Below are 15,954 nucleotides of genomic sequence, written 5' to 3'. Positions count from 1 at the left end.
AAAATTTGACAGGAAACACTTTAATAGTTGTGTCCCCCCCCCCCCCTATGACTGAACACAACATGTTTAATCTTACATAGGATATCACTTTTCACGTATACTTATCATGGAGATGCATTCACCATACTAACTATACACATGTCAATGACCTAGGGACGAAGCTGCTCTGTAGTCTGAAAAAAAAATGTTTGTTCCAATTTAACAGACTGAGTGGAAATGGTTCTGTTTGTTTTAGACATCTGAAATGAGTTTCTTGATTACAGTAAGCATGTCAAAATACCGTGGACGAAGTGATTTTCACTACATGGGCAAATGATTTGAAACTATGCACCATCCAGAGATCAGTTAAGTAAACTCGTGTCATATGCAAATATTTTCAGCTAGTGTCTGATGGGACTATGTGATCATAAATGTAAAACTTTGTTTACAATCAATGGAGGAGAACTAGGCAACACAAAAGAACACACAGCACATACTGAATATATATCAATGATAGTTAATGCCAACTGAATATGCTAGATACTTGATAATCTGCTGGAAGGAATGGAAAAGCAAAAGACTTCCACAGAGCACAACTACCCGATTGTTCGGTCCGTACCTTCAATTGAAGGTCCTCCTGTAAACAGTTAAGCAAGTCATTTCTTACAAGGGGACTATCAGACTTGTTAATCATGGATTTTAATTAATCTCAGGAATGCGGTAGAGGGACGCTCTGAGTACTTAGCTAGCAGCTTTTCATGCCCGGCCCCTGCTTCCTGAGGAAATCAATGTTGAAGTTTTGTGCATATTTCCTATACTCAAACCATTAGTCATGTTTCACCCAATCATGTGTAGCACAGTGGCTAAGGTTCAATCTTACCTCGCTGGCAGTACATGTTCAATTCCTGCCTCGGAATTATTATGCCTCCCCATCACCTCAAGTTCATCATACAGAATATCATAAAATGGCACACATCATGCAGAATTATACAAAAAGAGTTATTTTAGCTGAAGTAATTTCATTAATAAATCAATCATTACAGCACACTTTCCTTAACTGTCTACTCCATTTGTGGTTCGTAGTTAAAATTGTAAATATTTAAACAACATTTGCTTCCTGTATTTCCTGGACATGACCTCACCTCTTGTTGTCCCCTCTCCTTTGTTGCCAGCATCAGTTGTTCACGACACTCGTCAGTGCTGTGTTTGTCAAAAGAGTAATGTGAAATGGAAGGAGCAAATGATTCTACAGAAGGACAGCCAAATGAAGAGCCATTGGAAGTAGAAGTTTGTGATGGACAATCGAAAGACTAACTCACTAACACCATCAGATACACCAATTGATTGCTTCACAATTTGAATCTTCTTACAAATACACCTCCAAGCACAATTTCCACTAATTCCATTTCAATTGGAGTTTGAAGAGTTTGCAGTAACATGGAGTCTCTCAACTGAAACATAAAGCAGCTCTCTATCAATGGAAAACAGGATGTAGAATGAGGAGGAAACCATTTTGATATGTGGAAAACTAGTGACCATGAAACATCCGAATGACTCACCAAAGCTAGGAAGAACATGGGGCAGGTAAACCACATTAACAATAAATGCACTTCATACATGCTGTAAAAGAGAACAGCTTGTGAAAATATTGTCTTTTTTTCTGTGATCAGGTAACAACACAGACTTTGCAAAAATGGGCAATGAATGCCCCTTTTCCACTTTCATCAGATAATTTCAATTTTCTGACCAGCTCAGCTTGGATCGAGCAATTTAAAAATAACAGAAATGAAAAATAAAAGAAAATTTTTAAAAAATTTTAAAATCACATAGGATCAGAGGAAGGCAACAAAATCTATCAGCTCCAAAGATTTCACAACGACGGATGGAGTATTGGTACCTGCGCAAGGCTTGCTGATGCTGATGAAAGTTACTCATCCCTAATTTTTATCTCAATTGTGTAAGTGATACTGATCAAACTGGCTGCCAGCAGTAACAGACTTACAAAAGATCCCTTGAGGAACAAGGAGCAAAAACCATCCCCGTGCAGAAAAAAGATATGTTTTGGTTGCTTCTGTGACAAATACCATACTGAATTCTGCTCTTGCACAGCAAGCGACACAAGCAATAGACAGTAAGGCAATTTTGTAATCTATTCTGTAACAAACAGAAGACACATTTTAAGAAAGTGTGCTGTATTGATTGATTTATAAATGAAATTACAATGGCAAAAATGACTATTATTGAATAATTTTGCATCAAAGATACTATTTAATCATTTCCTGTATGATGATATTTTAAAAAAAGGAGTATGTGGGTAGGAACTGAACAAGTACTGCCTGCATGGTAGCTGTGAACGTTAGCCACTGTGCTACACTCACTTGGGCAAAGCATGACTGCATAAAACTAACATTGAGTTTCTCAGAAAGTAGATGCCTTGCATGGAAAGCCATTAGCCAGGTACTAAGGGTAGGTCTCCGTATAACATACCTAAGACTCATTACAATCCATTATTAACAGTTCTGATGGTTCCCTTGTTAGTTAAAAAGGAAGGGCATACCTCTGCCAACAGTACAATCTTTAATACAACTCCATGCTGATCAAACAAACCTTCAAGTTAGTGATAAATTTACTTACATGTTTAGTAAATAGCAACATTCATCTGAACACGTATTTTCTGAAAACATGGACAACAAGCATGAGGTTACTTCGAAAGTGAGGATTTTTTTTTCCCCCTATGTTTAACAAAAGTGGAAAACCTGATAGTTCTGTTAGAACTGGTTACTCTGTAACTATGAGAAATGGCCTGAAGATGGGCAACACTACCTAAAACCATTCAATTAGACATAACAAAAACAGCAACTGGCAGACAGATAAAAAGTATATTTTTTCTGTACCTGAGCATTAGCTGTAGTAACTATAACATAAAATATTTTATATTGGGAAAAATAACGAGAATGAATCATCAACACAATAGTCTCAAAAGAAATATGATGCTGTAATTAAAATACTATTAATACAATTAAAATACAACATACAAAATTTCAAAAGCAGATGCTGACTTACCAGCTGTTTGAGATTTTTCAAACTGTCCCACCGACAGCATAGCCAAAATTCCAGCTGCTGTTGACACCATCAACACTAATGATGGTGCCAGCACATCCCCATGCAAAAGTGCAGCAAGAAGAGAAACAAATACTGTGAGTACAACAAATGCTGCACTATATACAGTTGCTAGTCCACAAACAACTGGGAAGTTTTCAGTACTGTTTATCTGGTCACTGTTTACACTGCCATTCATTTTATGTTCACGGATCATACTTCTCACATGTTTGAATAAATTAGGAATCACATTCTCCTGTCCATAAAAAGATATAATTTTCTCTTTCTTCTTTGGAACAAGATATACACACAGTGGTTCAACACACAAACTAAAAACTGCTGCAATGATAAGTGTAAAGATAAACCATGGCAAAACTTGAAGATGCCAGGGAAAAAAAACATTATTTTTTGTGTCTCTGGGCAAGCTCTGGAGCACCCAAAAGCCACCAGTAGAAACTACTATTAAATTAGGGCAATACTTAAAAAGTGTAACTGTTGTTGAATACGCAGCTAAGTTCCCACAACTTCGAAGCCACAGTCTTGCTACTGTGGCAAATGCAGCAAGACAACCAACAGTGAAAAGGCACTCAGCATTTCTGTATTTATTTCCCACTGTTGCAGGTGCAGGAGATTTATGAGTAATGAAAGGCCCACAGTTAACCTGTTCTTCCCTACATCTCCAATAATAATGGGACAGCCGAATCATGATGGTCAATATTGCTGCCAAACTTAGAATTTTTAATCTAGATGGTGACAAATGCAATTTAGAAAATGATGATTTCACTGTCAAAGTCTGACTTTGCCTCGGGGATTTAAATTCATACAATATTATCCAAATCAAACTTGTAACAAAATATGATACAACAGTGGCTTCCTCCACTACAAAACTGTTGGAAAACACAGAAAATAAACCACATATTAGAAGAAATCTAGCAAATATACTTGGAATATCATTTAACTTTTGCTGGTTATACCAGTGTTTTGTTATAGATGCCCAATTCTGAATTATAATGACACACATGAAAAATAGTGATATACATCCCATAAAAAAGTAAATGTCCTGCTCTAAATTTTCTATTGCATTAAAAGATTCCGAAAATAAAACTCCAACAGTGGCCAAACCTAAAGCAAAACACATTACAATAAGAAATGCATCACTAATTACATCTATTAACAAATTACCAGGTAAACCATCAACAAGCAGGTACGAAAAGAACAGTGTTAAAAAAGTAACAATTAGGCCTCGAGACATGGACAAGGGATCAAAATGAACCCAGACTTCTTTACACATTTCTTTTAGAAATATTAAATAATCCTTTGCAAGTTGGGCAAAGTTTTTAAAACTCTCTTCACAATCAACACTTTTCACTTTCTGTACAAGGTAAATATACTTTTCATCTAATATATCAAGTTTTTCTTTTGGCAACTGATTGCTTTCATTAGAATACTGCTGGATGTAGTGTGAAGCTTGTTCCACATTTTTCCATAAATACCACAGAAGTGTTTTCCATTCAGGAAAACTCCTGCTGTTCGTAGAAAGAGAAGGCAGTGCATCCAATATCACAGTGCCTAGGTTGGGAAATGGGATATCCACATCCAGTATTGTAGATAATGTTGGTACTAGATCCACTTGACTGACTACACTAGAATAAGGCACCATACTAGAAGGTACAAGCGGAACTGACGAGTACACAAATAAAGCTGCTGTAACTTCTGCATCACTGTCTCCACCATGGTCACCTGAAAATTAAAACACTGAATTAATATTTTACATTTTTTGTTGAAGCACTGAGATAAACACATTATTAAGGGGGGATGAAATGGATTTTGGTCCAAAAAATCAATTTTTCAAAAATATTATTTTCTTGATCGACACAGTTGAATCTATGTTGTGTGTGAATTTTATAGTGATAGCAGCTTTAGAAATGCCTTTAAATTGATGAACTGATTAACTCTGCACTGGCAGCCACTCCCACCTTTTCCGACATTTGGGAAACAGCTTGCTTCAGCAGAACTTGTTTCAGTGTGAAGGCTATTTTCTTTCGATATTTCTGGCTGACATCTATATCTTTGGCTGAAAACTTTCTTGCATGTGTTTTATTTACGTTTTAACAATACTAACACATATTAGTCGGAGGAAGGCTGAATTCGCAAACCTTTACGTGCAAGTCAAGATTTATGCATAATGGGTGATGGGAAAACTGTGTTTAGGAAACATAGGTTTCATGGAAATCAGTTTACCAACAAAAAAGAGGAAGGAGCTTGAAATGAAGAACATAAGCTCTCAGCTTCAGTATCAAAACTTGGGACAGGAGAATTGTACGGGTGCGTGAATGATGATGATATGGATTCCACTGGATTTAGACTTTTTTATTTAGAGCTTCTCTAGCAGGCTATAAAGATTTCATGTTCGTGTGTTAGCTGTAACAATATGGAATGCATGATTGTTGTTGAAGAAAGAAGAGTGGGAATAGCTTGTAGTTTTAAATTGATTTGTAATTCCTGTGGCGATGAATTTTCATTTTCCTCCTCCAAAAAAACTGACACTGGTACCCATGAAAGCAATTTTAGGTTATCATATGCTCTGAGATGCCTTGGACAGGGTAAGGATGAAGGTAATTTATTGTGTGGTTTTCTGAACATGCCTCCACCTTGTGCATGGTTTGAAAAAAATAAATAAAGAAATGACTGATGCTGTGTGCGATACTGCAAAAGTTTCTATGAAGAAAGCCATGGAGGAATTGGGGGGGGGGGGGGGGGGGATAAAAAGGAAGCTCCTGGAATAGATATTCATGACAGTGAATGTTCTACAAATGTTACTAACCTGTGTGTGTCTGTAGATGGGACCTGGATGAAAAAGGGTCACATATCTCTGTATGGAGTTACATCTGTTATTGGTATTGACTCAGGTAAAGTTTTAGATGTAGAAATTATGTCTAAATACTGCCACCAGCATGCAACAAGGAAAATGTCCAACAATGAAGACAGTGAGAAACTGTGGCAAGAAAAGCATGCAGCAGCATGCTCTAAAAATTATAGTGGCTGAAGTGGGGGCATGGAGGCTGCTGCAGTTGTGAGGATGTTCTCCAGATCTGAGAACCAATATGGTGTTAGTATTACTAAATCCTTGGTGATGGAGACTCCTCTTCGTTCAGAGCTATAACAGATAAAAATCTGTACACTACAACAATAGAGAAGTTGGAATGTGTTGGCCATATCCAAAAGAGGCTTGGTGGTAGGCCTCGTCGCTTGCTGAAAGAGAAGAAAGGTGAAGTACTTGAGGGTGGAAAACCACTAGGAGCAAAAGGCAGGCTTACTCTGAAAGAAATTTATTCTCTTCAGTTATTTTATGGGAGAGCTATCAGTAAAAAACACATAATTTACAGGCAATGAGGCATGCTGTATAGGCAATTTTTTTTCCGCAAACTATCCACTGAACAGACACCAATGCACAATCTGTGTCCAAAAGACATTGGTGTAAGTTCAACTACAGAAATGAGATGTATTCACATAAACACCAATTACCAGAGCCTGTTATGAATGCAAATTAATCCCACATTTAGGTTTCTTGCAAACACTGATTTAGTGAGGAAGTGTCCTCATGGAAAGACACAAAATGTAAATGAAAGCCTCTCAATAATTTAATTTGGATTAGATGCTCAAAAAGGACATTCTGTGGGCTTGAAGTACTAAAAATAGATGTCTATGATAAAGTTTTATGTTAAAATAATGGAAATAATGGCAGAATTGAAGTGCTGAAGAAAGATGGTATAAATACTGATCTGTTTACAACAAAAAGCATTTTATACCATCGACGAGAGCAGGGTCAAGAAAGCTAATAGATCAGTGTCTTACCTGCAAATACAGGCCAGACATATTTGAAGAGAGAAGAGAAACCTGGAGGATCATGAGTATCAGTATGGAAGATATTAAAATTGAGGTAAGCTTGTTACATGAAGTATAAGAAGAAAATCTTTGAACCTCACTTTCTCTCTTACATTTTTTACATTATTAGATGCCTTTTCTCAAAAAGTATATGCTCTAATGTTATGAAATTTCAGGAACTATTCACAACGTGTTGCTGTTTCCCTGGAACTAAAAAATATGAGATCCTGCAATTACATTTTGATTTTTAGATGATTGTACGTAGAAAAAAAAGTTAATTTTGGATGTGCAAAATTAAAAACTCTATTGATGATACAATTTGTACCATAAATTGATAACTGCAGTTCAGTGGTCTTATAACCTTATCAGGACACTACAGTAATATTTTCAGATTAATTGCATGATTAGAATTTGAGTTATGGCTTTTTATTATAAAAAGGCACTAAAAAAGTTAAAAATTCAAATTTCTGGCAAAATATTAATCCTGCATACTTTATTATATTTTTCCATTAAAACACAGCTCTTTTGCTTTACACATGCAAAATTTTAGATTTGTATATTAATAAATATGGCTGTAATGATTTTTGAAATACATGTTAACATTTTCTGTTACATCCTCCCTTAAAGTAATGTTTTAATGGTAACATTTAACAATTATGCAGGGCATCAAAAAAAGTGTCTTCATATTTTGAGACGTTTCAAAACAAGAAAAAATGTCGAGTAAACTTTAGTCTAAAATACATACCTTAGATCTACAAGCACTTATTTATATTCACTAATGTGGAACACATTTCTTCTATTGAACAAATGCTTACAGCTCTTAAGATACGCATTTTAGAACTCTTGTTCACTAGAGATTTTTTGTTCTTTGTGGATACTACCACCACTCGAAATATTGAACACTTTCTTAACACACAGTACAATGAGTAATAATACTGATATCTCAGACATCCTGAGCACTGGACCCCACCATCTTAATAAAGTCAGTTACTGATTAACCAAATGATCATAAGATACATTTTTATTTATCTAGACACAAGCCAGTGGAGCATCAGATTGTGACCAAGTAAAATAACCACTCAACTGTTGTAGTTTCTTCAGGAAAGGTACATATGAATAGCTAAACCAGGAGTCAGTGTGTCCAATGTTGATTAACATGATGAATGCCGCTTGAAAGAAAATCTTGCACACAATGTTTTCTGCTTATTAAGATGGAAAAAGTAACAATTAAAAGACATCACCTGCATTTGACAAGAAATAAAAAGCGGCGAATAAGCTTAACTAGTTTGAGAACATACAAAAGAATCCACAACAAATCATTGCAGAGGTCCACACCTGAAAAATCACAAGTTAGTACAATTATCTGCTTGAAGCCATGTACCAACATATTTCCTATTGTATTCATCAGGGACCTCTAGGAACACTAAACATATTCCACTGACAATATCTCTGATGTCCCAAATGCATTACTTTTCGAATACAGGCCCCCTTTTAAGTTAATGAAAAACACACGCACGCACGCGCGCACACACACACACACACACACACACACACACACACAGATATACTGTACTCTCTGAACTCCTTTTGTCTTTTTGTACAGTAAAGACCTTCCCACCCCCTCCTCATCTCCAACTCTACAATGCAGCTTCCTACAATCAGTCTCACTGTGGCTCTGGGAATGTGTGTTTTGGTTGTCTGTAAGGTAGTGTGTATGTAGTCTTGTTAGAAAAACACCCAGAGCCCGAAAGCTAGTGAATGCTGTCTTCTGTTACGAGTGTCGTGTTTGCAATCTACATCATCTGCTACAGGTGAATGGTTGCCTTTCCTATATTTTATATAATATGAATAATTCCCTCTTCCTTCATGAAAACACTGGACATAATCTTTCTATCAGATGATTCCTCCCCCCCCCCTCCTCCCCCCACTGTTCTGATTGCCATTTTGCTTCGGTCTCATCCACACAAAGAAACTAGTGAACAATAACACCCTCCTTTCAATAAAATTTCTCATAAATAATAAATAAATTTGCTACTCACCATACAGCGGAGATGCTGAGTCGCGATAGGCACAACAAAAAGAAAAAGATTCATACAATTGTAGCTTTCGACCATTAAGGCTTCTGTCAGCAAAACACACACACACACACACACACACACACACACACACACACACCTGCAGTCTCAGACAACTGACACCACACTGTGAGCAGCAGCACTAGTGCATGATGGGAGTGGCGATGGAGTGGAGGTAAGGAGGAGGCTGGGGTGGGGAGGGGGAGGGATAGTATGGTGGGGGTGGCGGACAGTGATGTGCTGCACTTTAGATGGTGGACAGGTGAGGAGGGGGGGCTAAACAGCGTAAAGGAGAGAAATAAAAAGAAATTAAAAGACTGGTTGTGGCCATGAAATGACAGCTGTGTAGTGCTGGAATGGGAACAGGTAGGTGGCTGAATGGGTGAGGACGGTGACTAATGAAGGTTGAGGCCAGAAGGATTACGGGAACATAGGATGTATTGCAGGGAAAGTTCCCACCTGTGCAATTCAGAAAAGCTGGTGTTGGTGGGAAGGAGCCATATCGAAAGGGAAGGAGCATATCGAACAGGCTGTGAAGCAGTCATTGAGATGAGGGATATCTTGTTTGGCAGTGTGTTCAGCAACAGGGTTGTCCACTTGTTTTTTGGTCACAGTTTGTCGGTGGCCATTCATGCGGACAGACAGCTTGTTGGTTGTCATGCCTACATAGAATGCAGCACAGTGGTTGTAGCTTAGCTTGTAAATCACATGACTGGTTTCACAGGTAGTCCTGCCTGTCAGCATGAATGGCCCCTGACAAACTGTGGCCATAAAACCAGTGGACCACCCTGTTGCTGAACACACTGCCAAACATGATATCCCTAATCTCAATGACTGCTTCACAGCCTGTGCCATATGAATCCTTCCCACCAACACCAGCATTTCTGAATTGCACAGGGGGGAACTTTTCCTGCAATACATACTATGTTCCCGTAACCCTCTTGGCCTCAACCTTTGTTAGACACTGTCCTCAGCCATTCAGCCCCCCCCCCCTCCCCACCTCCCCTCGTTCCCATTCCAGCACACTACACAGTCATCATTTCACTACCACACCCAGTCATTTAATTTCTTTCTATTTCTCTCCTTTCCACTACTTAGCCCCGCCCCCTCCCCTCCATCTAAACTGCATCACCTCACTGGCCGCCACCCCCACCATACTATCCCTCCCCCTCCCCACCCCAGCCGCCTCCTTGCCCCCTCAGTCGCAACTCCCACCACGCACTGGTGCTGCTGTTTGCAGTGTGGTTTCAGTTGTCTGAGACTGCAGACGTGTGTGCGCATGCGTCTGTTGCTGACAAAGGCCTTAATGGCCGAAAGCTATAACTGTGTGAATCATTTTGTTGTGCCTATCGCGACTCAGCATCTCCATGTAAAGGTAACTATTTCACACACTTCAATTTTATAGTTAGTCAATAGCAATTTGTATAGTTTCTCAATGTTATCTGACAGAATACAAGAAAGAAAAATAATTTCTATGTAGATTTCCCTTCCTTGAATAGCATCCCACATGGGGTTTTGTACTCTGTTGCAAGGATTTTCGAAGTAACAAACTGGACATCGTTATAAATTCACAAAATTGAAAACTGATGATATCAGCAAATCCTACAAATTACCTGACTACTTAAATTCAAATACAGGAGAAACTTATTAGCTATAGCTGAAAACGCATGCAGATAACAGCAGTGGTTGAGTTGTGCGAGAGGATACTCAGTGACTTTTCTCAAGGTAGCTGAATTTCTGCTGAATCAAACAGTAGAAAGTCCAGGCTGGAATATCAACAATTACAGAATGGATAGAGTGCTATGCACCGTAAAATTGACACACTAAGTTGCATATAGGCACAACAAAAAGATTATTACACATTAAGCTTTCAGCCAAAGCTTTCATCAGAAAAGAAAAACACAAATGCATTCACAAAAGCAAGCACACCTCATACACCTGGCTGCTCAGGCCAGAGAAACTGAAATGCTTTGAACGATAACAACAATTCATAGTGGAGCAGGGAAGGAGGAGGGATAGAAGGGCACAGGTGGGGGAATAGTGAACTGTGCTGCCTGACAGAGTGTGCAGAGACTAAAGGTGGCAGACAGGGCTTACCTTGTGCATAATTGGGAGCTGGCTCCTGACACTGCGCCAGGTAGCCCTCTCTGCCATATCTACTCGCTCCACTAGCCTTGTCTGTCACCTCTATCCCTACACACTCTGCCAAGCAGCACTGCTTCCTTTTCCCATCTGTATCCTACTATCTCTCACCCTTCCCTGCTCCACTATGGCCTGTTGCTCCCATCTGATGTGTTTCAATTTCACTCTGGCCTGAGCAGCCAGAGATAGCAGTCAGTGTGTTTTGCTGTCTGATGAAGGCTTTGGCGAAAAGCTTAATGTGACTTTTCGTTGTGCCTATCTAAATAGGCTCTCGTACATGTGACTGGCTCAAGGACTTTAAATGTAGCAAAGTGGAGCACTTCCATTTTTTCTGGTATCTCTCCTAGAGCACATTAATCCTATTTTAGTTTTAACTTTGGAACTTTCTTTTGGACTAAAGTTATCCTGTGTAAGTAACAGACCAGATTCACCTATTGAGCTATATAATACATTTGACTACTAAAATCACATTACATGATAATTTGGTTATGTAACAACCAGACTACAAACAAAAGTAACTTGGTACAATTGTATTAAACAACACAATCATTTGTTTACAATGTAATCAGTATTCTTAACTTGGATGGTTGGTTGATTTCAGAGAGGGGGACAAACAATGAGGTCATTGGTCCCATCCGATTAAGGAATGATGGGAAAAGAATTCGGCCATGACCTTTCACAGGAACCATCACAGGCATTTGCCTGAAGCAATTTAGGAAAATCACGGAAAACCTAAATCAGGATGGCTGGATGCGGGTTTGAACCTTCATCCTCCAGAATGCGAGTCCAGAGTGCTAACAACAGTGCCATCTCACTCAGTTCGTATTACAACAGTGTTTTTTTTTTTTAATAAACCTTTATCATTAAAGTCACCACTATTGTGGGCCATTAGAATATCAATTTATTGTTAATGAAAGTTTACTTTTTTAATGTTGGTTGTAAAATATTACAGAAGTTAGCATGGAAAAACTTTACAAGACATAAAACAATTAATTGAAGTTAAATTTGTGTTCTCCATTGACCTTGATATCACACATGAAATTATTTGTATTAATTTTTTTGCACTGCAATTTACAAAAAAACATAAAATTGTAATAATGGTAAAAATACAACATAAGATAATTTAATTGTCATTAGACCACTACAACAATAGATAAATTTTTTATACAGTGCAATCACTACATTAGTAAATAGAACAGAAGAGCATGTTAGTTGTTAGCTTACAATTCCATGTCACAGTCAAAAAAATTAATTCATAAAAGGGGGTGGCAACAAGCCATTTATTTAATGTTTTCCTAAATGCACTCCGTTGAAGGTCTTGTGCCATCTGTGGAAGCTTATTAACCAGTTTACGTCCCATTAGCCAATAGCTACTGATTGCCTTTGATAGTCTATGGTATGACTTATATATGGACTTACTTTTTCTTGTGTTGTGATCTGTGAATACTACTTCTACAGTTTAATTCATGCGGATTCCCTTTCATGCAGATTAACACTTGGTGTACATGTATATAGATTTATAACAGTCATTATTTTATATTCAGAGAACAAGGGCTTACAATGAGCTTTATCTGAGAACATGTAATGGCTCTCATTGCTTTCTTCTGCAGAAATAAAACTTTGAACATGGCTTGAGTTTCCCCAGAGAATAATTCCACGACATAATACTTTGAAAAAATGCAAAATAAGATTTTTTAACAAGTAAATTCCTCTAGATAATTTAACACTAATGTATTTTATGTTTGCTCCCAGGGCAATTTTTCATCTAAGTATACCCAGATAACTTTATACATCTGGGGTCATTAAAATGGTGTTTTTCCATTTTTGTGTTTTGTTCTCATTCAGGAGGAATCCATTTGCACCAATCTAACATGAGGCTTGGGTGAGAACACTGTCAACAGAATCTTTTACATTATTTACACCAATGTTGTAATCATCTGCATATTGGAGCTTATAAAGGAGGGTAGGTCATTGGTCATTGCCAAATAAATCCCTGTGGAACTCCCACTTTTGTTTGTTTCTTGGTAGACTTTTCTATGCCAATGCAGATAACTTGTCTTTGGTTTTGGAGATAAGATGTTAATATTTTTTGGCTGTTATCCCTGATGCCACAGAAATGGGGTTTCTGCAGGAGTGTCATGACCTACACAGACAAATACTTGACAAAGGTCACAGAAAGTGTTAAGGTTGTCATTGCCACCCTTTTTATACACAGGAATCACCCCAGATAATTTCAGCTCCTCTGGAAAATATCCCTCTGATACACATTTATTTATGCATTGAGTTAATGTACAAACAGTGGAGTCTGTGATTTTCTTCAGCACATTGCAAGACATTTCATAAATATCAACACTATCTGATGACTTGAAGTTCCATACTATTTGTAATATAATACTAGGTGTAACATTGGAGAAAGTGAGATGATTACTGTAGGGAATTCCATGATAATTATTTTCTAAGGGTTCTGATGGATCTGTATCAGGTTTATTAATGATATTGCTTTATTCCTAGACAGATTTAACAAAATAATCATTAAAATCTTGTGGAGAGAGATTGATTTGGACCATAGGGGTGATTCTTTGACAACACTGTTTACAGGATTCCAAGCAGCTCACAAGTGTACATGACTGGCGTTTGGCATAGTGGGGCAGTAATTGTTACTGAACTGCTGTAACGCAGCTGTAATAGAGTTACTGTGGTCAAGCACCAATTTTTTATGAATAAATGAAGAAAAGTAAAAGATCATGCATCATATTTTCATTTCAAAAAAGTAAAAATATTAGAATCGTTAAAGAATGCAACATAATCAAGAAAGTAACAAACCTAGGACATCTACAGCAAACAAGAATGAGTTACAATGATCAACAATTGTCATCACCTTTGAATTCTTCAATATACATGTACAACTTACAAGTTCAGTTTCGTGCTCCTAGCCTTCTATGGATTACAAAATAACTCAGTTACTTATTGAGAAAAGCATAATTTATAACTAAAATTCTGAGCTAATTTACATCTTAACTGAGAACTAGTAAATAACAAAATTACATCACGAACCATGTTTTCTAAATTCTTGTTATCCACAGAGTAAATTATGTTTTTCTGATTCATGTGTCATTGTATTACCGAAGCATCTTTACTTTACAAAAAATCCTGATATTTCAAAGTACTGTTGCCTCTAAAAATTATGACCTTCCACTATTGATATTCAAGCTACTGTTGCTGTTGCAGTCTTCAGTCCAGAGACTGGTTTGATGCAGCTCTCCATGCTACTCTATCCTGTGCAAGCTGCTTCATCTCCCAGTACCTACTGCAACCTACATCCTTCTGAATCCACTTAGTGTATTCATCTCTTAGTCTCCCTCTACGATTTTCACCCTCCACGCTGCCCTCCAATATTAAATTGGTGGTCCCTTGATGCCTCAGAACTTGTCCTACCGACCGATCCCTTCTTCTAGTCAAGTTGTGCTACAAGTTTCTCTTCTCCCCAATTCTATTCAATGCCTCCTCATTAGTTATGTGATCTACCCATCTAATCTTCAGCATTCTTCTGTAGCACCCCATTCTCTTCTTGTCTAAACTATTTATCATCCTCATTTCACTTCCATACAAATACTTTTAGAAATGACTTCCTGGCACTTATATCTACAGTCAATGTTAACAAATTTCTCTTCTTCAGAAACGCTTTCCTTCTCATAGCCAGTCTACATTTTATATCCTCTCTACATTGACCATCATCAGTTATTTTGCTCCCCAAACAGCAAAACTCATTTACTACTTTAAGTGTCTCATTTCCTACTCTAATTCCCTCAGCATCCCCCGATTTAATTTGACTACTATCCATTATCTTCATTTTCCTTTTGTTGATGTTCATCTTATATCCTTCTTTCAAGACATTTTCCATTCCGTTCAACTGCTCTTCCAGGTCCTTTGCTGTCTCTGACAGAATTACGTAATCGGCGAACCTCCAAGTTTTTATTTCTCCTACATGGATTTTAATTCCAACTCTGAATTTTTCTTTCGTTTCCTTTACTGCTTGCTCAATATACAGACTGAATAACATCAGGGATAGGCTACAACCCTGTCTCACTCCATTCCCAACCACTGCTTCCCTTTCATGTCCCTCGACTCTTCTAACTGCCATCTGGTTTCTGTACAAATTGTAAATAGCCTTTCACTCTATGTATTTTACCCCTGCCACCTTTAGAATTTGAAAGAGAATATTCCAGTCAACACTGTCAAAAGCTTCCTCTATGTCTACAAAGGCTAGAAATGTAGGTTTGCCTTTTCTTAATCTAACTTCTAAGGTAAGTTGTAGGGTCAATATTGCCTCACGTGTTCCAACATTTCTGTGGAATCCAAACTGACCTTTCCCGAGGTCGGCTTCCGCCAGTTTTTCCATTCATCTGTAAAGAATTCGTGTTAGTGTATTGCACCTGTGACTTATTAAACTGATAGTTTGGTAATTTTCACATCAACACCTGCTTTCTCTGGGATTGGAATTATTATATTCTTCTTGAAGTCTGAGGGTATTTCACCTGTCCCATGCATCTTGCTCACCAGATGGTACAGTCTTGTCAGGGCTGGCTCTCCGAAGGCTATCAGTAGTTCTAATGGAATGTTGTCTACTCCTGGGGCCTTGTTTTGACTTAGGTCTTTCAGCGCTCTGTCAAATTCTTCACACAGTATCATGTCTCCCATTTCATCTTCATCTAAATCCTCTTCTATTTCCATAATATTGTCCTCAAGTACATTGCCCTTGTATAGACCCTCTATA

At 37.8% G+C, this 15,954-nt stretch overlaps 1 protein-coding gene across 1 annotated transcript in view; it reads right to left on the bottom strand.

Annotated features, from left to right (window-relative positions):
- The window catches only part of LOC126262386 (GPI ethanolamine phosphate transferase 3), a 75,059-nt gene that overhangs the window by 40,373 nt on the left and 18,732 nt on the right, over window positions 1-15,954 (bottom strand). Inside the window, exon 3 of the mRNA XM_049958985.1 lies at window positions 3,043-4,818. Within this exon, the coding sequence (XP_049814942.1) occupies window positions 3,043-4,818 (1,776 nt within the window). The remainder of the gene's footprint in view (window positions 1-3,042; window positions 4,819-15,954) is intronic.

The sequence above is a fragment of the Schistocerca nitens genome, chromosome 6 (genome assembly GCF_023898315.1).
Source record: "Schistocerca nitens isolate TAMUIC-IGC-003100 chromosome 6, iqSchNite1.1, whole genome shotgun sequence".
Classification (NCBI taxonomy): domain Eukaryota; kingdom Metazoa; phylum Arthropoda; class Insecta; order Orthoptera; family Acrididae; genus Schistocerca; species Schistocerca nitens.
The sequence above is the reverse complement of the archived record's forward strand: the minus strand, read 5'-3'. Positions and strand labels throughout refer to the sequence as shown.